We start from the raw sequence: 24,231 nt of genomic DNA on the forward strand, positions 1-24,231 counted from the left end.
AGATTGGAGAATTCCAGCCTCTAAGTTTTAAAGTTGCACAAGGAATTTAAATGATTAACTTTACAATTAAATTTTGAGCCTAAGAAGGGGATACTTACAATTATTGTCGACAGCGTCGATGTCCACATCTGTCCCGTTCATCAAGGTTTTTTCTATGACCTGAAAATGATCAATAATGACATTATTGGTGGGAGGGTGAATGCGATTGTGATAATTACTCACAATCTGAGATATTCTGGACTGTCTGGAAGTGGCACGGAACTGTTTTACTTACGTGTAACACGCGGAGGAATCCGTTTTCTGCACACAAATGTATTGGTGTTTTCCCCAAATAGTCTTTCTCATTGATTTGGGCACCAAGTGAAATGAGGTCATTCACCATCAGGTGCTGATTTCGTTCTGCGGCTAAGTGTAACGCTGTCTGTGAAAAGCATAGACAGTAAAGTGTCGGGTTTTTGACAAGAGAGGGGATTAAGGGTTATGGGGAGAGGGCGGGAATGTGGAACTGAGCCACGACAGATCAGCCATGATCTTATTGAATGGCGGGGCAGGCTCGAAGGGCTAGATGGCCTACTCCTGCTCCTATTTCTTATGTTCTTAAATACTGCAATACATCACCTCAAAGCACCAGCTGAACCCTCCACAGAAAAATAAAGTGCTTTTTTATGATTCAGAACTGTTGCACTTTTACTTTAAAATTTACCATGAATGTATGTGGGTCGTAACTTCCTGGGAGTGCCAATCAGTGTCAGATTGCCACTCTGTACCCACTTCCCTGAGCTAAATTTCTTTTGTGTCTGTCTTGCCCGACCTTGTGGCAGTTGAGGTTCATGTTGCGCAGCTTTCACTGGGGCCCAGCATCACAGTCTAACAGAGTCAGAGTGAAGGAGGGTGCTGGCCACTTTTATTGCATTAGCTGCTGTGAAGCAAGGAAGTTTCAAGGTCCTATTCCAAGGATAGGCCAGGGAGAAGGCAAGGTAAGTGGATAGGATTTAATTGGGGGGTGGGGGGGGTAGATACGGGATAGTACAGAAGAAGAGTGGGGAGGTGGTTAGACATCAGTGGGGGAACGGGAGGGTCAATCTAGGTCAGATCAGCAGACTGGGGGGGTTGGGTCAGTTTGGGAGAGGGGTCCAGCTGGCTCAGGTAAGAGGCTGAAGGAAGGGTGGGGGTGGGTCTAGTCGGGTGGGGTGGGGAGGTGGGACGGGGTTGGGGGGGAGGGGGTGGGTGCTGGGTAGTGGGAGGGTCCAGCTGGCTCGGGGATGGGGTGGAGCAAGATGATCGAGCTGGAGTCAAATCGGCTGGGGGGGTGGGGTGGGGGGGGAGGGGGGAGGGGGGGCGGGGGGAGGCTTCAGTTGCAGCCGAAATCAGATCAAGGGATCGGGGATGAGAGTTGTGGGTTTGGGATGGGGGTGGGGTGAGAGTCGTGTGCAGTTTGAGGGAGGGAGGGATTGAGGGGTGGGGGAATCTCAAGGTGGGGTGGGGGGATGTGGGGAATACCGGTGGGGGGGTTGGATGCCATGATGGATGAGGGGCGGTTTATCGGAGGCTGGGGGTGTTCCCTGGGGAACGGGCTTGTAGGGATCCAATGCAGGGATCGGATTAAGTCTTTAAAGTAAGTACGCAGAGATTGTATTTTTTCTAAACCCATAAGAGAAAATGCTGGAAAATCTCAGCAGGTCTGGCAGCATTTGTAAGGAGAGAAAAGAGCTGACGTTTCGAGTCCAGATGACTCTTTGTCAAAGATTTTACGGCATTTTCTCTTTCGTATTTTACCTAACATTTTATGAGTAAGTATTAGTGTAACGCTGGCATGGCCAGTGATTTAAACCACTTTTTGGATGGTTCCCAGCACAGTGCAATTGCCCAGATCAAGTTAACCCTTCAGGACAATTGCTGTGCCTTACCTGGGAACCTCCTTGAAGGATCCCCCAGTGCATTTCTGGGGTACCGCCAGATGCCCCAAAGTTACGGCCGACACTGCCCTCTCATTTGGGTCTTTTTATTAAAATATTTTTACATTTAACTGACAGGTAATTTGTTGCAAAAAGAAGTTAACTTATTATATTTTTAAGATTCTGGATAATATATTTTGTTTTTATTCTTGATCAACACAAATCAATACACTCTCTCACTTTCTCTGACAAGCAATTTTAATTTGGCGTTATATAAAAAAATGTAATACCCTTTTTAAACTGATTGCTAGTACGGTTGAAGAAAAATGCCTTAACCTGAACAGTAACCAATGTAAACTACATGAGTTACTGTAGTTATTCCATGAAGAATAAAACTATTCTTAAACCCGCAATATAGAAATGTGGAAAATAAAAGCAGGAGGAGGCCATTCGGCCCATCGAGCCTGCTGTGCCATTCACTTTGATCATGGCTGATCATCAAATTCAATCTCGTGAATTCAATCAACCCGATTGTTGTGGGTTTGTTAACCTTTTCGTTTATTTGTTTGTAATCCGAAGGCCACACGAGGAAGCTCGGAAGATTAGTTTGAAAAGGGTAAAGTACAATAAAAAGGAGCTTTCTTTGAAGACTTCTGATTACTTACTCGGTCTCTGATGTTCTTTGCATCAAGCCTACCCATGTTTGCCATTCTACAAGCTAAGCTATATACCAAGGCTCTCTTCCCCTGAATAACAGCATTGTGTAGCATTCTGTCAAAATTAAAAATAAACACAGGGTACTGTCACTGATAATGATACAAGGCATCAGAACAAAAAATAAATCAGGTGATTCAAAGCTTTCAATGAAGTTATTCCTTCTACCTAAATCCCTGGCATTAAGTTCAGTTATTGAGTCTCATCCTAATTGCAATCCAAATTACTTTTTTGGAATTAGGGCAATGAAATTCGTCACGACCAGCAACATATTGGGTGACTCATGTCCAGGTGGTTCAGTGGAAATGTGATAAACCATAGGCAACTTTAATCAATGCTATTGTACGATTTAATCTCCACTTTTTGAAAGGTCAAATGCACATACACACAGAAGCAGGTTGGATTTCAGTAACAGGGCATACACCTCATTTGTAAAGCTCTGAATCACACCTATTCCTTGGAAAATTGCACAGTAAACAGTCCCACTCACCTACGCTGCTCATTAAAGCCAAAGGAAATATTTGAATTTACCAAGAGAAAGAACCAGGGGTTGTTTCTGCTATTGCACATTTATTCGGGAAAGCGCGGAAAGGAAGGTGAGGGCTCTCTCCTGAACTGTGTCATTTTCTGTTGAGTGCTGGCAGTGGGCAAGATTCCCCATCCATTCCTTCAAAGAACCTTAACATAGGACACAGCAATGGACTCCAGGCATTTAAAATCTGCCTTTGATATAGCAGAGACACAGCACAAGGTGCTTCTCAGATGAGATACTGGCAAAAGTGCATTTTGTTGCAGGACAATAGAACTGTTTCTGTAATCTGAATACAGAAAGAAAGGTGGTTCTTTGACAGCAATTTGTTGCTGTAATCATTTAGCACTGACTGTGCCACAACAGCAATGTTACAACATCCAGAGTTACATCGGTACACGCATAATATTAACAATCACAGAATCCCTACAGTGCAGAAGGAGGCCATTTGGCCTACCAAGCCTGCATCAACAACAATCCCATCCAGGCCCTAAATCTATAACCCCACACATTTACCCTGCTAATCCCCCTGACACGAAGGGGTAATTTAGCATGGCCAATCCACCTAAACTGCACATCTTTGGAGAATGTGAGAAAACCGGAGCACCTGGAAGAAACTCACGCAGACACGGGGAGAACATGCAAACTCCACACAGAGAGTGACCCAAGTCTGGAATTGAACCCGGGCGCTACGAGGCAGCAGTGCTAACCACTGTGCCACTGTGTTTTTGTATTTCGAATGATTGGCTGATTTCCCTTTATCTGTTCATCAAAGGCAATTTATTTTGCTACGGAGGATAAAGCATGGAGAGGGAATAGTTGGCCAGTTCAAAGAGTTAGCAGGAAGCAAATTAGACAAATGGCCACTTCTGGTGCTGTAAAAATCTATCATGCAATCTCTTCAGACAACTTTGGATCTAAGTCTTAATGCAGTCACTTACGTATTGCCGTTCTTGTCCACAAAGAGTATTTCCTGAGCGGATACAGTGCAAAGACTCAGCTCTACATGTCGTAGTTGGAACTGGAAGAAAGACAAGGCTGAATCATCCAGAGAATGTTGCTGTTGTGCGGAGTCGGGAAGATGCTTGCTTTCAACGTGGGAATACATACAGTTCTGAAGACCGTTCAGTTCACCTTGGCTAAAAAATTCTGCCTCGGATGACGGGGAACAAGGTAGGGACTGTCCCGTGACGTTTTGAGAACCGCGGGGCTGACACCCGTCACGTCCATCTGTGAAGGCTGCCAAATGGGCAGGAGAAAGGTTCAAAGGCCCCTCTTCCAAAGCTTCCGGGCGTACAGATACCAGACTGGGAAGAGTTTTATCGTCCTTGGAGAAGTGATATGGAAGGTAGTCTGAGGTTCCTTGGTCAGCTTGCAGCTGTTGGCTGCCGTTGAGTGAATCCCAGAAACTGACAGGGCAGCCAGTGTAATATCCCAGCTGGCAAACCATTCCCGGTATGTTCTGTTCGGTCTGGTAGGAGCGTGTTTTAGCTTGCTTCAGATCGGTCTCCAGAACCTCCACCAAGTCTTCCAAAATTTCTTCAAAATTCTTCGACGGGAAAGTGTTTGTTTTTTTAATCTTAAAAAGATGGGCGGAAAAGCTGTCATTAGATTTCACAATCAATCACTGATTTCAAAATGTCCTTAATAACCTTAAAACCAACGGTAAATTCAGCCTCGATATTAGCTCTGTAAATTTGATTTTTGATTTGATTTATTACTGTCACATGTATTAGCATAGAGTGAAAAGTATTGTTTCTTGCGCGCTATACAGAGAGAAGGAAAGGAGAGAGTGCAGAATGTAGTGTTACAGTCATAGCTAGGGTGTGGGGAAAGATCAACTTGATGCAAGGTGGGTACATTTAAAAGTCTGATGGCAGCAGGGAAGAAGCTGTTCTTGGGTGTTGTGAATCGGGAAACTGCACTGCAATATTATTACATACAGAATAGACTGGAGTTTAGCCCCACTTTAACATAGCACTTCGTAATGCAAATTAAATCCTATCATGGGAATTTATGCATTTGATTTCAGCTTAAGAAAAATCAGGAGTGAAACAATGTATAGTGCTAATATTTCAAAAAGGAACCATGGAACTGTCAAAGGTCAACAAATCAAGTCCTACAGCTGGCGAGGCGATAGCCTAGTGGGATTATCGCTAGACTATCAACCCAGAAACTCAGCTAATATTCTGGGGGATCCTGGTTCAAATCCTGCCATGGCATTTGGCGGAATTTGAATCTAAAAAAAAATCTGGAATTAAGAATCTACTGATGACCATGAAATCATTGTCGGAAAAATCCATCTAGTTCATTAATGTCATTTAGGGAAGGAAATCTGCTGTCCTTAACAAAAATAGCAAAATGCTGGAAAACCTCAGCTGGTTTGACAGCATCTATGGGGAGAGAATAGAGTCAATGTTTAGAGTCTAGATGGCCCTGCGTCAGAACCAGCTCTGACGAAGTGTCGTCTGGACTTGAAACATTGGCTCTATCCTCTGTCTATAGATGCTGGCAAACCTGTTGAAATTTTCCAGCATTTTTCTGTCTTTGTTTCAGATAGCAGTATCCACAGTATTTTGCGTTAATCTGTTGTCCTTACCTGGCCTGGCCTACATGTGACTCCAGCCCCACAGCAATTTGGTTGACCCTTGACTGCCCACTGAACAAGGACAACTAGGGACAATAGGGCAATAAATGCTGGCCCATTCACAAAATGAATTAAGAAAAAATTGTTACCAAACCCCAACTTGTCATCCTTATCGGACCGGGCTAATGGGTGACTCAAGTCCCATGCCAACAGGATCTCTTAACTTCCCTAGCCAGCCCCTTCTGCTGCATCACAACGCTCAAGAAGAAACAAGCCTAGTGCCACCTTCTCTGGGAAGCCAGGGATGGGCCATCTTTGTTGGCCTTGCTGCCATTTCCAAGCTGTGAACCTGAGCTGCCTAACAGTACTTACCTGTATGTTCCGTTTAGTAGTATACGGATGACCTTGGGCTGTCTCTCGGACCACACGTCTTCTCACTGCAATAAAACCACCAATGAACATGTTAGGCACGATATCAGATACATTAAAGAAGATACATTTTACAGTAATTGATTCCTCTGAGCCACTTACAATTATTCGATTTCCAGGCCACATCCAGCTGTAAGAAACAAAATAAATGTTTTTTTATAAATCATAATTTCAAACCAGTTTTCCAGCAAGTATTGAAGTTGAATTTTGCGATTGCCATTATATCCCCCAGAAAAATCTTTCTGATCTGATTTCCCCCCAACCCTTCTAATATTTTGCTGGCACATTGATTTTGGTAGTTAAAAGACTGAACATTTGTTTCTCTTCTGTTGAAGAAGGGTTTGCTTTACAGGTTCAATGGACTTCACTTGCGACTGGACTTCACTACCCCTGGACTCAGGGGTAGGTTCTTTACCCAGAGGGTGGTGAGGGATTGGAATGCCCTGCCTGCTGCAGTTGTAAATGCGCCTAGTTTGGGGGCGTTTAAGAGATCCGTGGATAGGTTTATGGATGGAAAGGGTTTGGTTTAGGTTAGAGGGTCATTGCTTTTTAACTGGTCGGCGCAACATCGTGGGCCGAAGGGCCTGTTCTGCGCTGTAATGTTCTATGTTCTATGTTCACCTCGTACCTGCACATCACTGGGATCCTCTCCTCTGGCTATGCGATAATTACGCAGGAGGTCTCGAACTGGCCGGCGGACTCTTACTCCCAAATACTTCTTCTGGCACTGCGTATTTCTGCAATTCTTTGAGTCTGAGAGAAATAAGTTCTGGTTCAAGGCCAGTGCAAGATTTTTGGTATATTTCCCACCATCAAAAGTCTACCCTTAAAATGAGCAGTCAATTGTATCATTCAGAAAACATCTTCAAAGCTGCACTGATTTTGAATAGAAATGACAGTACTGTTCTTTAGTTTGCACCTTGTTCAGGTATACTAAATGTTAATCAGAGTACTATCGCTATGACAAAAACAAAAAATGCTGGAATATCTCAGCAGATCCGACAGCATCTGTGGAGAGAGAATAGAGCCAATGTTTCGAGTCTGGATCACCCTTCATCAGAGCCATCCCTATAATTTGATTATTTCACTTATTAACGTCGCAAGTAGGCTTACATTAACACTGCAATGAAGTTATTGTGAAAATCCCCCAGTCGCCACAATCTGGTGCCTGTTCAGGGTACACTGAGGGAGAATTTTAGCATGGCTAATGCCCCAAACCAGCACGACTTTGGAGGAAACCAGAGCACCCAGAGGAAACCCACCCAGTCACGGGGAGAACGTGCAGACTCTGCACAGAGAGTGACCCAAGCCGGGAATGGAAGGTAACCAGTTTTGGAGGTGTCGGTTAGAGAGATCATTAGTTTCTTGAGCAATCAACTTGGTGACAGGCCATAGAGTCATAGAAGTTTACAGCATGGAATCAGGTTCTTCGGCCCAACTTGTTCATGCCTTTTTTTCTGTGCTGATGATACAAATAAAACTACATAATTCCAGAGGCAATCAATCAAATAACTAAAAAGTAAAGACCAGGGCAATAAAACTCACACCAGTTTGCTGCACTTTGTTTATGTTGATTAGATGGGGTCAGCTTCCAATTCAACATTTCAGTTTTTAATGCAGATATTGTAATAAATTGGTTTCAAATCAATTTATACCCGTTCTGTCGCTTTGACAAGGGGTCGTCTGGCCTTGAAACATCAGCTCTTTCCTCTCCGTACAGATGCTGCCAGACCTGCTGAGATTTTACAGCATTTTCTCTTTTGGTTTCAGATTCCAGCATCTGCACTAATTTGCCTTTCTTTCGTTTATCATTTCTCACTGAATGACTGACTCACACGTAATTTTCACTTGGCGATGATAAAATCAGAATAAAGCCTGTCAGAGACATTTTCCTTCCAGCATAAATCAAAACACTCCCAACACTCTGCGGCTGACTGCTATGTTTTGGAGCTTGGGCTTTGACCCCTGACAATTACTTCCCTCCTTACAGATGCTGCCAGTCCTGCTGACGTTTTCCAGCATTTTCTCTTTTTTCTGGCTTGGCAATTATAAATTGTGTTCTATGTTGCTGCATTGACAGCCTGAGCAGAGAGACCTTACCTTTAAGGCTCTCGTTTGCACCTTCCGTGACGGTGTCGCTGTGTTTCAGGAGGCAAAGCTCTGAGATTCCAAGGGGGTGAGAGGAGGAACTCGGCTGGGAGCAGACGCCCGTGGGGGTGGGTACTTCCCCGGCCAGAGGGGACCGATTGCTCCTTCGGTAGCAATCATCGATGTCACTGTCATTGCTGCTGTGGTCGTGCAGGCTATCCGGGCTTAACACCTTGTAGAGCATGCTGTACTCTGGTGCACCCAGTGAGGTGCAGCGCCAGTCGTGAAACCGCGGCAGAGACTTGGGACAAGTTCACCTGGCCAGGTAGAAGCAGGTTATCTCCACCTTGCTGCAGCTACCCGCTGCTGACGGGAGCAAGTGGGAAAGGCTAACTCTACTCTAATGAAGGCTTTCCCTTTTTTATGTATACATATATAAACAGCTCCTTTGCAGGGGCGGGATCTTTGATACCAGCACCTGCGTCAACTTCCTGATTATTTCTGCAGCAGTCCTCGGATTTACTCTGAATTGTTGTTGCTGCAGGCATGCGTTGCATCCTACGCAGTCTTGGAATTCCAGCACCTCGCCTATTTTCCAAGACGTGTTTAAAAAACAAAAGGCAGTTTTTGGAACTTAGTTCTGAGTACATTCCTAAGGCAATGTCAACCGAGGCACCTTTCCAACTGAATTGACTCTTTACTAAACCACTAAATGCACTATTTCTTTACAGACAATTTCAAGAGCAGCTTCTTTCCTGCTACCAACACACATTTGAAAGGATCTACCTCACATTAAGTTGATCTTTCTCTACACCCTATCTATGACTGTAACACTACATTCTGCATCCTCTGTCCTTCTCTATTTGTCTGTATAGTGCACAAGAAACAATGCTTTTCACTGTATACCAATACATGTGACAATCATACAAATCAAATCAAGTAAAATCTCATCATCACAAACTTTGTAACACATTCTATTTATAGACTATTATTTTCACCCTGTTCATTTTTGTTATTTGTCCAGGTGATGTGTACACCACTGGTATTAATTGCCCATCCCTGGGCAGCATGGTGGCCTCACAGTGCCAGGGACCCGGGTTTGATTCCTGGCTTGGCCACCGTCTGTGCGGAATCCGCATGTTCTCCCCGTGTCTGCATGAGTTTCCTCCAGGTGCTCTGGTTTCCTCCCACAGTCTGAAAGACGCGCTGGTTAGGTGCATTGGCCGTGCTAAATTCTCCATCACGAACAGGCACCGGAGTGTGGTGACTAGTGGATGTTCACAGTAGCTTCATTGCTGTGCTAATGTGAGCCTACTTGTGACACTAATAAACATATTTTTTAAAACTTTAATTGCCCTGGGGAAGCTGGTTGTGAGCTTTGGCTATGAACCAATGTGGCGTAGGACAATTGCTAACTTGTTCAGCATTTTTGCACGATAATGTTGACTTTATGCTGCAGAGTGATTGGGGCTTATTACCTTTGTATCTTTGATGTCAGAGAATCATAAATCAGTTTCCGGAGAATGAGCTTTTGTTTTACTATATCTGTCATTGAAAGTAAAAGTTTATTTATTCGTCACAAGTAGGCTGACATTAACAAAGAAGTTACTGTGAAAATCGTCTGTTCGCCACATTCTAGCGCCTTATCAGGTGCATTGAGGGAGAATTTAGCATGGTCAACACACCTAACAGCTTGTATAACACAAGCTCCAGCATTGCAAGGTTCACTTATGTTTCAAAATTAGTGGCTGGCAGCAGGGTACTAGGTGGCACGATGGCACAGTGGTTAGCACTATTTTCCACAGCGCTGAGTACCTGGGTTGAATTCCAATCTCGGGTCACTGTCTGCGTGGAGTTTGCATGTTCTCCCCATGTCTGCATGGGTTTCCTCTGGGTGCTCTGTCTTCCTCCCACACTCCAAAGATGTACAGGTTAGGTTGACTGACAGTGCTAAATTGATCCGAGTATCAAGGGCTTAGCAGGGTAAATACCTGGCGTTATGGGAATAGAGCCTGGATGGGTTGTGATCGGTGCAGACTCGATGGGCTGAACGGCCTCCTTCTGCACTAGGAATTCTATGAATCTAAGGTAGTGATGTTACTGGGCCAGAGGCCCCATGTACTGCTTCAGACACAGGAGTTAGGGAATCATAGAGTCCTTACAGTGCAGAAAGAGGCCATTCGGCCCATTGAGCCTGCACCAACAACAGGCCGTATTCCCGTAACCTCATGTATTTACCTTGCCAATCTTTCTGACATTAAGGGACAATTTACCATGGCCAATCCACCTAACCCGCACATCTTTGGACTGTGAGAGGAAACCACAGCACTCAGAGGAAACCCAGGCAGACATGGGGAGCATGTGCAAACTCCGCACAGTTACCCGAGGCTGAAATTGAATTCAGGTCCCTGGCGCTTAAGGCAGCAGTGCTAACCACTTGCCAGCACGCCTTCCTGCAATTTGTCAATTGATAAATTTGAAATGGAATATTAGTCTCATTAATAATGATCAGGAAAGGAGCGGATTCTCACAAAAGACCCTTCCCCGGCAACCTGAATCAACAATGGCCCTCACACGAGGAAATCTGCCCTCCATCCTTACCTGGTTTATGTGTGACTCCAGACTCACAGCGATGAGGTCGACCCTTAACTGCCTTCTGCAATGGCCTAACAAACCACGCTGTTGTATCAAACCATTACAGAAATCTCAAATGGACCACAATGGTTCAAGAAGGTGGCACACCACAACCTTCGCAAGGGCAATTAGGGGTGGGTAACAAATGCTGACCTTGCCAGTGACACCCACATCCTAGAAAAAATAAAATATAACTTATCATGTGAAACACTTTATAATCTATTGATGGCATAATAGGGTTCTGTCTCAGTCTTTATATTAAAGCCTCATGTTGCTTTTTATCTGATTAGCCGATCAGTTTTGGTCCCCTTACTTGAGAAGGAACATAGTTGCATTGGCGGCAGTTCAGAGGAGCTTTACTGGGTTGATCCCAGAGATGGGGGGTTTGACTTACAGGGATGGGGCAGTGTAGGATTATACTTTGGGAGAAGAAGAGGAGATCTAATTGAGGTATACAAGACGATAAGGGGGATGGACAAAGTAGACGTGGAGTGGATGTTTCCTCTTGTGGGGCATTCTAGAACAAGAGGTCATAATTTTAGAGTAAGGGGGTGGCCGATTTAAAACAGGAGGAGAAATTACTTCTCTCAAAAGTCATGGATCTGTGGAATTCACTGCCCCAGAGCATGATGGATGCCAGGACTTTGATTAAATTTAGTGAGGAGGTGGACAGATTTTTAGTTAGTAAGGGTTGGAATGGCTATGGTGAATGGGTAAGTGGAGTTGAGACCAAGTTGAGCTTAGCCATGATCGTATTAAATGGCGGAGCAGGCTCGAGGAGCTAAATTGTCCACTCCTGCTCTTAGTTCTCATTATTCTTCTGCTCCCTTAATCAGGAGAGGGGTTCCTCACTGTGTAACTATACAGAGGCAGTGCCTTGTGAAAAGCACTTGGACCAGTTGGGCCGAATGGCCTATTCCTGTGCTTTACATTCCGTAATTTATTATTTGAAAGACACTATATCATGGTACGTTGTGTGAAAAAATGGTTGGAGGCCAGATGATTTGTGCCAAACAAATTTCTAAAAGTGACAGAACTTACTAGAAGGTCTTGACCCAGTGGCAGCTTCCTCTTCTGTCAACCTTAATTCCCGCTTCAGAGGATTGGGGCTGAATTCTTCACCTGTTGGGCACGCACATGCGGCATCCCAGAAGTAGGCACGAAATGTTCTTCCGGCCTTGATTGGCCCCGGACTGTGATTACACACTGGCTGGCCAAGTGTAAAAGCACATGGGCCACCTAGAATTGAGCCAATTGCATGTTTAATAGGCTTAATTGCCCTTTCAGCTGTTGATGGCAGCATGTGAGAGTTGTGCCTGCTGACTGAAATATCACACGAGGGCACCATGACAATGCCATGTGCGTCCATCATATTCTCGATGATAGTGGATTTCATCATCATCATTTTTTACGTGAGTGAAATTTCCCGCGAGTTCGGGTCGGGCATGCACCTACTCAAGTTTTTTAGAATTCTGGTGATATAGAACGTAGAACATAGAACACTACGGCACAAACAGGCCCTTCGGCCCAGAAGTTGCGCCGTTCACATCCATACCTACCAAGCCAAGCCAAGTCTGTAACTCCCAATCCCATTAAATCCCATATACTCATCCAGAAGTCTTTTAAAAGACCCCAGCAAGTTCGCCTCTACCACCACCGACGGCAGCCGATTCCACTCACTCACCACCCTCTGAGTGAAAAACTTACCCCTAACATCTCCTCTGTACTTGCTTCCTTGCACCTTAAACCTGTGTCCTCTCGTAGCGACCATTTCAGCCTTGGGAAATAGCTTCCGAGAATCCACCCTATCTATTCCTCTCAATATTTTATACCCCTCTATCAGGTCGCCCCGCAACCTTCGTCTCTCCAGGGAGAAGAGACCTAGCTCCCTCAACCTATCAATTGGCTAGAATTCTCCGATCTCACCTGCGGCTGGGATTTTCCGCCTCTGCTGCAGTGAATGAGTTGAGTTTTGGTTGAGCGCCAAATTCTTAGTTCTTGCTGGCAGCGGTGGCACGGCGTATGAGTTTGGAGAATCCTGCCCGTTATCTAAGCTGACACCTCGGAGCAGTACTGAGGGACTGCTGCACTGCAGGCAGTGTCATTTCTGGAAGAGATATTAAATTGAGGTTCTGACAGACAGGAGAGAGAGAGAGAGAGGGAGACAAACTGAATGTCTTTATCCTCACACTATCTCTCCATAAGCAGAGATGTTTTGGAATAATTTTTTAAAGTAAGCTGTGGAGCGTTTCCCCAGACACGCAGTTTGTGTGATCCAATTTTATACGTAACATGCACTAATCTCTCTTTATGATTAAGTTAGGTAAGGTCAGAGCTCTGTACTGTGACAGCTGTACCTCTGGTGGTGAGGATTTCCTGTTCTGCCTAGTGTGTTACTTTATTGAAGGATAAGTAGTTTTTAAATTCCTCCAGCAATATCAAGTCATGCAATCCCTCACGGGGGCACTGCATTTTTAAGTTTCAAATTTATTTATTAGTGTCACAAGTAAGCTTACATTAACGCTGCAATGAAGTTACTGTGGAAATCCCTTAGTCGCCATACTCTTTGCCCCTGTTCGGGTACCCTGAGGGAGAAGTTAGCATGGTAAATATACCTAACCAGCATGTCTTTTGGACTGTGGGAGGAAACCGAGGCACCCAAAGGAAACCCACGCAGACACGAGGAGAATGTGCAGACTCTGCATAGACAGTAACCCAAGCCAGGAATCGAATCCAGGTCCCTGGCACTGTGAGGCAGCAGTGCTAACCTCTGTGCCATCACATTGCGCAAGAGTAGACTCACTGATGATTGTGATTGGCTTTAGGTGTTCAAACTCAAGGTATGCCTGTGGGTGTTTCTTACGAATGTTCTGCAATTGCTGGCAACCTGCCACCAGAACAAACCTACAGGCACTAAGGATTGTAGCCCTGCCCTGTTTATGGTTAGTGAACACATCTTGAGTCAGCATTGAATAGACGTCTTGGACTCTCCCAGACAATTGCCCTTGAATTAATAAGGCACCAATATCTGATGGCCACTTTAGCTGTTCTACAACTTTCTCAAAAGTGGCTTAAAATAAAGCCACACCATACTCTTCAGATTTGGGAAGAAATTCATGTATTTTAGGACTCCAGAGATTGGTTCAAGGGTGGTTTAGAATAGTATCCCTCCAGTGCAGAAGGAGGCCATTCAGCCCATCAAGCCTGCATCAACACTCTGACAGAGTGGGTGGACTTTATGGCCTCTCTCAACCCAAGACCAAGAAATTCTCACTGAGGTCAACGGACATTTCCGTTATCTGCCCTTCACCCTCTCCGATTCCGTGGTGAGCAGGGCGGTAGAATTCCGACAAGTATCTTACGCAGGGCCCTCTCCCCACCCTAGCCCTCTGTAACCCCGTGCACTTACTATAGCTAATGCATCTAGCCTACACTGAGAGGCAATTTTAACATGGCCAATCCAGCTAACCTGTTCATTTTTGGACTGTGGGAGGAAACCGGAGCACCCAAAGGAAACACACACACACACACATAATCACGGGAAGAATGTGCAAACTCTGCACAGTCACCTGAGGCTGGAATCGAAACTGCATCCCTAGTGCTGTGAGGCAACAGTACTATAACCACTGTGCCAGCTGCCACCCACAGTTACCAGGTAGAGAGAGAGAGTCTATCCCTCACAGCTCCATCTGTCTAACCTCTCTTGCCTTTGAGTTGCTGACTTGCTTTCCAGTTTTCAGGGCTGGAATTCTCTCTCTCTCGCTTTCATTCTCTTTTCCTCTCCTGAGCTGATCTTTCTGTCTGCCATTCTCTCTCTTGCCCTCTCCCCCTCCCTCTCCCGAAACTCTAGCTGCATTTTGAGCTGTATTTGGCTAAGGAAAGGGGTTCAGCGTCAGTCCACTTGTTCTGGTTGATGAGTGGGGTCCAACTGCCCAGCCAGCAACTAGACCACCTCACTTCTTTTGACCTAACTCGATATTAAACTTCTACCTTCCTGACTACATTTTTCAATTGTCCTGCGCCTAGGCTGGTTAACTTTTCACCATTTCAATCTCCTTGCTTCACACACTTTTTACTCATTATTCTCCTTATCCACTTGCGACTGCGTGGCCAAATTCTGCTCCAACTCCATTTTCAAGTTTGCTGATGACACCACCATAGTGGGCCGGATCTCAAACAATGATGAGACAGAGTACAGAAAAGAGATAGAGAAGAGGGTGAACTGGCGCAGTGACAATAATCTCTCCCTCAATGTCGACTAAACGGAGGAGGTTGTCATCAGGAGACAGTGAAGGAATGCGATGTTTAAAAGCCAGGATGGTATGCGATTGGAAGACAATTTGCCAGTGGTGCAGTTCCCACGCATCCAGTTATAATTCCTCCTCAGGTAAAGATACACAGTATTCCAGGTGAAAATCATGATTTAAATGAAAGATTTTCCTCCCAAGATGCTGTCCCATGGATCACTAACAAATTTGAGGTTGGAAGTAGTTTGAGAAAGTTGGGCGTGTTTTTAGTTTTAAGGAGGAATGTTCTTGCTATCGAGGGAGCACAGCGAAGGTTTACCAGGCCGATTCCTGGAATGGCTGGTCTGTCGTACGTGGAGAGACTGAGTCGGTTAGGATTATATTCACTGGAGTTCAAAAAAGTGAGAGGGGGTCTCACAGAAACGTATAAAATTCTAACAGGATTAGACAGGGTAGACACAGGAAGAATGTTTCTAATGGTGGGGGGATCAGAACTAGGGGTCATAGTTTGAGGCTGAGGGGTAAATTTTTTAGAACTGAGGTGAAGAGAAATTTCTTCACCCAGAGGCTAGTGAATGTGTGGAATTCATGCCACGGAAAGTAGTTGAGGCCAAAACGTTGTCTGATTTCAAGAAGAAATTAGGTATAGTTCTTGGGGGTAAAGGGATCAAGGGATATGGGGGGGGGGGGGAGGGGGAATCAGGATATGGAATTTGATGATCAGCCATGATCAAAATGAATGGTGGAGCAGGCTCCAAGGGCCGAATGGCCTTCTCCTCCTTCTAGTTTCTAGTTTGTATGACCTCAGAACATGGCAAAACGCTTCACATTGGGTGCACAAGGTGAAACCTTGCCTAATTAAGACCTGGGCACAACACGCAAGACAAATCAAACACATCCAGTGAGTCTACTCTCAATCAGCAGTGAGGAGATAAGAAGTGTCCTTGGCAGTGCTAACCAGCAACACTTACTCTGCACTAATGTGTTCACAAATGTTCAGTTTGGTTCTGTCAGAGCCTCTCAACTCTAAACCTCATTAAAACCTTGGACTTTACACACAATGGTGGACAAAAGAGCTAAATTCCAGTGATAAGGTGAGAATGACTGCCCTGGAATCCAGCGTAACATTTGACCACATGTACATGCATTAAAGAGCCAATGGGATTCAAGGGGAAATGTCTCCAAAGGCCGGAATCATAGCTAGCACATAGGATGTTGTAGTTTGAGACTAATGATCTCAGCTCCAGGACATCACTGCAGGAGTTCCTCAGGTTAATGTCCTAGGCCTAGTCATCTGCTTAGGTGCTACATCGATGACCATGTCTCCATCATGCAATGTCAGAACTTAGATTCACTGCAGATTCATAATTGTTATGTTTACTTATTATTCATTAGTAACAAATAACACTTACATTAACACAACAAACTTACTGTGAAATTCTCCTAGTCGCCACATTCTGGCACCTGTTCGGGTCAATGCACCCATCCAACACGTCTTTCAGACTTTGGGAGGAAACCAGAGCACCCGGAGGAAACCCACGCAGACACGGGGAGAATGTGCAAACTCCACACAGACAGTGACCCAAGCCAGGAATTGAAACCTGGGTCCCTGGCACTGTGAGTCAGCGGTGCTAACCACTGTGCCACTGTGCCGCCCACATGTGTTCATTACCACTCTAAAATTCTCAGAAACTGAAGCAGTCCGATCTTCAATGGGGCATCACATTCTCCTCAACCTGCCTGCTAAAATTCCAGTAGCAGGTGGGATAGGACAATTCTGGCCTTAGAGTGGAAGTGTTAACCAATCATAGAACTCTACAGTGCAGAAAGAGGCCCTTTGGCCCATCGAGTCTGTATCGACCACAATCCCACCCAGGCCCAACCCCTATATCCCTACATATTTTACCCTCGAATCCCTCTAACCTAAGCATCCTAGTACACTAAGGGGCAATTTTAGCATGGCCAATCAACCTAACCCCGCACATTTTGGACTGTGGGAGGAAAACAGAGCACCCAGAGGAAACCCGCGCAGACACGAGGAGAATGTGCAAACTCCACACAGACAGTGACCTGAGTTGGGAATCGAACCCAGGTCCCTGGAACTGTGAAACAGCTGTGCTAACCATTGTGCTACCGTGCCACCCCTTTTAACAGTTTAATTAAGGGGACGCACCTAGGAACCAGTGAGGCGTTATTTCCACTTCTGTATAATTATTTCATGAGGTTATCCTTTTTTTAATAAGATATTTGTCTTCAGTAACTTTCAGTTCTTCCCCATTCAGTTCTTGAATGGCTTCAGGTTCTTTTCGGATGGGATATGGTCCCCGGAAGGGTAGGGGGTTTTAGTTCAATCGGGCACCATGATCGGTGCAGGATGGAGGGCGGAAGGACCTGCCCCTGTGCTTTAATTTTCTTTATTCTTTGTCCTTTCTTTGTTCTCATTGATGTTACAGGACACTGATTTAAATGCTTAAATTCATCTTGTGTCTTGTTCAGTAAGAGCAGAGGTTGGAAACCTGTCACTCCCAAACCGCATGGGACATACTAAGGACTTGTGCAGCTCCTGCCTATAATCTATCAACCTCATTTTGATGGTAATTTAATGGCTTGTTTCATTTTTTTAAAGCTTTTATTAATATTGTACCTGTGGGAAAATTACAATGAAATTGCAAGCACTTTTTAAAATGTGGTTGAAATGTGTCTCTGGTATTTAAGTAACATCATTTCAGCACTTAAGATATTATGTTTTGACTCATTTATTGAGTATGAAGTCCAATCACACCAGGTTAAAGTCCAACAGGTTTATTTGGAATCACGAGCTGTCAGGGTGTCGCTCCTTCTTCAGGTGAGTCATCAATAAAGAAGTAATGCTCCAAAAGCTTCTGATTCCAGATAAACCTATTCAACTTTAACCTGGTGTTGTGAGACTTCTTACTGCGCCCACCCCAGTCCAACGATGGCATCTCCACACCACAATTTAAAGAAAGATTCTTCTCATTATTAAGTTGTATGATCCCTGAATTAGGCATTGGAAGCTTTCTGGCTCACTTGGTAGTGTCCCTGTCTCTGAACCAAAAGCTCCAGGTTCGAGTCCCACCCCAGCACTTGATGGCCATGGAAGCTGTGGCCAAACAGGTTGAGTGTCAACCTGCAAGATCCTTCCAGAAGTGCCAATGGTTGGCAGGAAGAGCAGGAGAGACTCCTGTTCAATCATGCTTGGTTTGGAATCACACCCCTCAAATTATAAGTCTGGTGACAGACTTGTAACCTGTTCTGGAAATAACTAGTTAGGGAAACAGACAAAGGTCTGTCTTGGTGCACCACTAGAATCACAGAATCTTTACAGTACAGAAGGAGGCCATTCAGCCCATCAAGTCTGCACTGATGACAATCCCACCCAGGCCCTATCCTCAAAACCCCACGTAATCTCCCTGACACTAAAGGGAAATCCCACCCAGGCCTGTTCCCCATAACCCCAAGTTTTACCCTGCTAACCTGCACATCTTGGGACAATAAGGGGCAATTTAGCCTGGCCAATTAGCCTAACCTGCACATCTTTGGAGTGTGGGAGGAAACCGGAGCACCTGGAAGAAACCCACGCAGACACGGAGAGAACTCCGCACCGACAGTGACCCGAGGCCAGAATCGAACCCGGGTCTGTGGCGCTGTGAGGCAGCAGTGCTAACCACTGTGCCACCGTGCCACCCGCGAGGTAGGGGAAGAGAAAAAGAAAGAGCTCGGCAACCAGACCAATTAGTCAGAGTTATGCACCAAGATGAAGGCAGGCACAGTGATGGCAGCAACCCAGGTGGCACAATGATGGCAGCAATCCAAGTGGCATGTCCTTCCACGAATTTTTCGAGGTTCTCTGGCTGCCTTCCTGTCTGGTGAAAGACCTTAAAATTTAACCCACAAATGCTCGGATCAGCTTACCCAAGTAAGGTGTTGGATTGCCAGATGTAGAATTCAGTTCTTTCTCCTCTCCCCACCAATGTTCCTTCACTACAGATTGTGGAGACCAACCACCACCGCATAAATCCCAAAACCCAATTGTGACCTCAGTGGAATCCAAGAAGAAGCAGAACTGATTCTTGATTCAGACAAGGAACTGGGTTCGGCAACGTGCAGCAACAACCAACAAAAGATCAGCTTTGCCAAGGTGATGATGAAGAACTAGATAAAATACTAGGAGTAGTGTAAACAAAAGGATGTTAGTGACTAAAGGCCTTTCTATCTCACCATGTTATCAAGATAGTCTGGGTCTACCGGGCACAGGGAATTTTTCCTCTTGATAAAAGCATTATAAGACACCACATTGTTATTATGGAAACGATGGCTCATAATTATATCTAGACTTAAAAAATAATTGGAACAGTAAAGACCATTGAACACACGGAATTCCCCGACACGGTGCATCATTTGATTTGGTTGGAAGGCTGGTTTTGATGTAATATTTTACACAGGCACAGTTGACAAACTCAAACGTACATTTATCGGCGTCTTGCAAATTAAGCAAAAATACAGAAATTATGTTAGTAACTCTATGCAGATAATCAATAAAAATGATTTGTTTCTGTGTTTGTTTTCATCTACGACTCTAACTATGGACCAGCCAAATAAATACTGTGGCTACAAGAGCAGGTTAGAGGCTGGGACTTCTGCGGCGAGTAACTCACCTCCTGACTCCCCAGATCCTGTCCACCATCTACAAGGACACAAGTCAGGAGTGTGCTGGAATACTCTCCATTCGCCTGGAGGAGTGCAACTCCAACAACACTGGGGAGGCTCAACAGGATCCAGGATAAAGTGCCTGATTGATTGAACATAAGAACATAAGAACATAAGAAATAGGAGCAGGAGTAGGCCATCTAGCCCTTCGAGCCTGCCCCGCCATTCAATAAGATCATGGCTGATCTGTCGTGTCTCAGTTCCACATTCCTGCCCTCTCCCCATAACCCTTAATCCCCTCTCTTATCAAAAACCCATCAACCCGTGTCTTAAAAATATTTAGCGAGGCAGCCTCCACCACTTCAACGGGCAGAGAATTCCAGAGATTCACCACCCTTTCAGTGAAGAAGTTCCTCCTCAACTCCGTTCTAAACCGCCTCCCCTTTATCTTGAGGCTGTGCCCCCTAGTCCTACTGTCCTTTCTGAGCGGGAAGAGTCTCTCCACCTCTATCCTATCCATCCCATTCATCATCTTATATGTCTCAATGAGATCTCCCCTCATTCTTCTAAACTCTAACAAGTACAAGCCTAGTTTATTCAGCCTCTCCTCATAGCTCAACCCCCTCAACTCCGGTATCAGCCTAGTAAACCTCCTCTGCACTCCCTCCAAGGCCAAAATATCCTTGCGTAAGTACAGCTCCCAAAACTGCACACAGTACTCCAGCTGCGGCCTCACCAATGCCCTATACAGCTGCAGCAAGACCTCCCTACTTTTATATTCAATCCCTCTCGCGATGAAGGCCAGCATCCCATTCGCCTTCCTGACCACCTGCTGCACCTGCAGGCTGGGTTTTTGCGACTCATGCACAAGGACCCCGAGGTCCCTCTGCACCGTTGCCTGCTGCAGTTTTTCGCCACGTAAGTAATAGTCCTTCCTACCATTATTCCTACCAGAGTGGACCACCACGCACTTGCCAACATTAAATTCCATTTGCCAGTTCCTGGCCCATTCACCCAGCCTATCTAGATCCTTCTGCAGACTCTCCACACCCTCCGCGCAATTTGCCGTTCCACCAATCTTGGTGTCATCAGCAAATTTCGACACCATACACTCGGTTCCCTCCTCCAGATCATCTATATAAATGGTAAATAGCTGAGGCCCCAGCACCGACCCCTGGGGCACTCCACTAGTCACCAACCGCCAATCCGAATAGCACCCATTAACCCCCACTCTCTGCCTCCTATTTGACAACCAATCCTCTATCCACGCTAACACCCTACCCCCCAACTCCATGTCCCCTGACCTTCTGCAATAACCTCTTGTGAGGTACCTTGTCAAACACCTTCTGAAAATCAAGAAAGACCACATCCACCGGCTCTCCTCTATCCACCGCCCTAGACACATCCTCATAGAACTCCAATAAATTTGTCAGACACGACTTCCCCTTAACGAAACAGTGCTGCGTCCGCTCTATCAAGCAATTCCCCTCAAGATGCCTCGCTATTTCCTCCTTGATGACGGATTCTAACATTTTACTAAACCTTAAAATAATCTGTATAATTCAGCTTTGAATACATTCAAAGGCTCATTCTCCACTAGTCTCGGTGGAAGAAAATTTCAAAGATTAACAACCTTCTGAGAAGGCATTCCTCCTTCCTCCTCATCTCCATCCTAAATGGGAGGCACCTTATTTCATACAGTGCAGGAGGTCATTCAGCCCAACAAGCCTCACTGACAACAATCCCACCCAGGCCCCATCCGCATAGCCCCACATATTTACCCTGCTACCACTCTCCCTCACACACCACCCCCCCAGCACTAAGTGGTAACTTAACATGTCTAATCAATCTAACCCACACATCTTGAGTGTGGAAGGAAACCAGAGCACGCAGGCACGAGGAGAATGTGCAAACTCCAAACAGACAGACACCCAAGATCAGAAGTGAACCTGGGTCCCTGGCATTGTGAGGCAGCAGTGTTAACATTTATCTTTCAATGTTTTAATTGAAGATTTTTCATTTAATCACATGACATGGCAAATCCCCTCTTCCTCCCCCAGCACCCCCCCCAAAATCCAGTACAATACAGAATAATAACACCATTCACCACCTTAAACATCCAATTCTTCCATCACAGAGGCACAATGACAACAGTGTGTACCACTTGCACAATACACTGCACCAAGGTTACTTCTGATGTGGAGATGCCAGCGCTGGACTGGGGTAAACACAGTAAGAAGTCTCACAACACCAGGTTGAAGTCCAACAGGTTTATTTGGTAACAAACGCCACTAGCTTTCGAAGCGCTGCTCCTTCATCAGGTGAGTGGGAGATCTGTTCACAAACAGGGCATATAAAGACACAAACTCAATTTGCAGCATAATGAGTGGAATGCGAGTCATTATTCTGTCAATCATTATGCTGCAAATTGAGTTTGTGTCTTTATATGCCCTGTTTGTGAACAGATCTCCCACTCACCTGACAAAGGAATAGCGCTCCGAAAGCTAGTGGCGTTTGCTACCAAATAAACCTGTTGGACTTCAACCTGGTGTTGTGAGACCTCTTACACGGTTACTTCGCAGCACTTTCCAAACCTGCACCCTCCACCATCTAGAAGAAAAATGGCAGCATGTGCATAGGAATACCACATTCTCCTTTAAACCACTCACCATCCTGACTTGCAAATAGATCACTGTTCTTTCACTGTCACTGGGTCAAACTCCTAGATCTCCCTCTCAGCCTTTTGCCTAAGATCAAGTGTAGTATCGACACGCTGCGCTTGGTTGAAGTCATTAGGTTACATTTTAGCTTTATTTGAAGCAATTTTTAAAAGCAGCACCTCAGCATTTTGGTAAGATAGAAATGAGATCAAGCCTTGGAGGAGAAGCTATGCCTACTCCAATCAGCCTGGATCATGTAGATCAAGCCCAAGACAGGAGGTGAGAGCCCTGACTTGTCAGCTTGGATCGGGAATGTCTCAACTTATTGAGACTCTGAATTGGACTCGATTTGATTGGATTGGAATAAAAACAAAAAAAAAGTGCCGTAGGTGTACCTACACCACCAGCACTGCAGCGGTTTAAGAAGACAGCTCATCACCACTTTCTCAAGGGCAATTAAAGAACAATCAATAAATGCTGCCGTGATGCCCACATCCTGTGAAAGACTAAACAAAAGCAAAACATTATGGTCAGTCACAATGGACGAAAGGGTGTTAGAGGGGGAGGCAGTGATGCTGGCATTGTGACTGGATTAGTAATCCATAGACCTGGATTCGAATTCCACCACAACTGATAGTAAAGTTTGAATTCAATAACAACCTGGAATTGAAAGTCCAATGATGACCATGAAACCATTGTCCATTATCATAAAAACCCACCTGGTTCACCAATGTCCTTTAGGGAAGGAAATCTGTCAGCCTTACCTGGTCTGGCCTACGGGTGAATCCAGAGCCACAGCAATGTGGTTGGCTCTTATCATAGAAGCTCTACAATGCAGCAGGGAGCCATTCGGCCCATCGAGTCTGCACTGACTTTCTGACAGAATGTCTTACTGATGCCCTCTCCCCTACCCTAACCCTGCAGCTCCACACATTCACCGTGGCTAATCCATCTAATCTTTGGCCTGTGGGAGGAAACCGGAGCACCCAGCAGAAACCCACACAGACACGGGGGAGAATGTGCAAACTCCACACAGACAGTCATGAGGCTAGAATCGAACCCTGGCACTGTGAGGCAGCAGTGCTAACCACTGGGTCACAATTCTGCCCACTTAACTGTCCTCTGAAATGGCCTGGCAAGACACTCAAGGGCAATTAGGGATGGGTCATATCCTGGCCCAGCCAGTGGTACCCACATTCCATGAATAAATTAAAATAAAGAATTTGGTTTGATCAAGTTACTGACCCCAGTATCTGTCTCTGTCTTTCATTTTAGTCTTTTCAGTGTGGCATGTACAAAGCTTAGCTCTCTTCAGTCCTCTGCCTGAAGGCAGGTCCTCGGCAGTTTATTCATTGAACCACAGTATAAACCTTGATATTTTACTAGGGATAGGGTGCAGAGAAGGCCTCAGGATTTTACGCTGGCTGGAAAAAGGTTTCGGGTTCATGTTGTGGGTTTGCTGTCTACCCAGTTGAGCTAAGCAGGACCCCACCACCGCACAGCACCCTCCTCCACACCCACCCCCACAAAGATAAGGAACAAACCTTTTGTCCCACCAAGCCTGTGCCGATCATGTTGTTCTATCTAGACTGTTTACATTCCTCTATTCCCAGCCTGTTTATCTGCCTATCCAGATAAGTCTTAAATGTCGCTAACATATCTGCTTCAACCATCTCACTTGGCAGTGCATTCCTGGCCCCCACCGCCCTCTGTGTAAAAAACCTCCCCCACACATCTCTACTGAACCCTTTCCCCCCCCCACCTTGAACTTGTGCCGCCT

At 45.4% G+C, this 24,231-nt stretch overlaps 1 protein-coding gene across 1 annotated transcript; it reads right to left on the reverse strand.

The window, feature by feature from the left end:
* Positions 1–66: 66 nt before the first annotated feature.
* On the reverse strand, positions 67–8,650 carry LOC145359786 (uncharacterized). Its single transcript, XM_080214563.1, has 8 exons — positions 8,255–8,650; positions 6,783–6,907; positions 6,257–6,284; positions 6,098–6,162; positions 4,080–4,717; positions 2,561–2,666; positions 275–421; positions 67–159 (listed from the first exon to the last, which is right to left on the reverse strand). The coding sequence occupies exons 1-8, from the start codon at positions 8,484–8,486 to the stop codon at positions 67–69; spliced, it is 1,434 nt and encodes a 477-aa protein (XP_080070689.1). The 5' UTR covers positions 8,487–8,650.
* Between the last annotated feature and the right edge of the window lie 15,581 nt (positions 8,651–24,231).

Source organism: Carcharhinus amblyrhynchos, chromosome 29 (assembly GCF_965287045.1).
Source record: "Carcharhinus amblyrhynchos chromosome 29, sCarAmb.v2.hapA, whole genome shotgun sequence".
Taxonomy (NCBI): domain Eukaryota; kingdom Metazoa; phylum Chordata; class Chondrichthyes; order Carcharhiniformes; family Carcharhinidae; genus Carcharhinus; species Carcharhinus amblyrhynchos.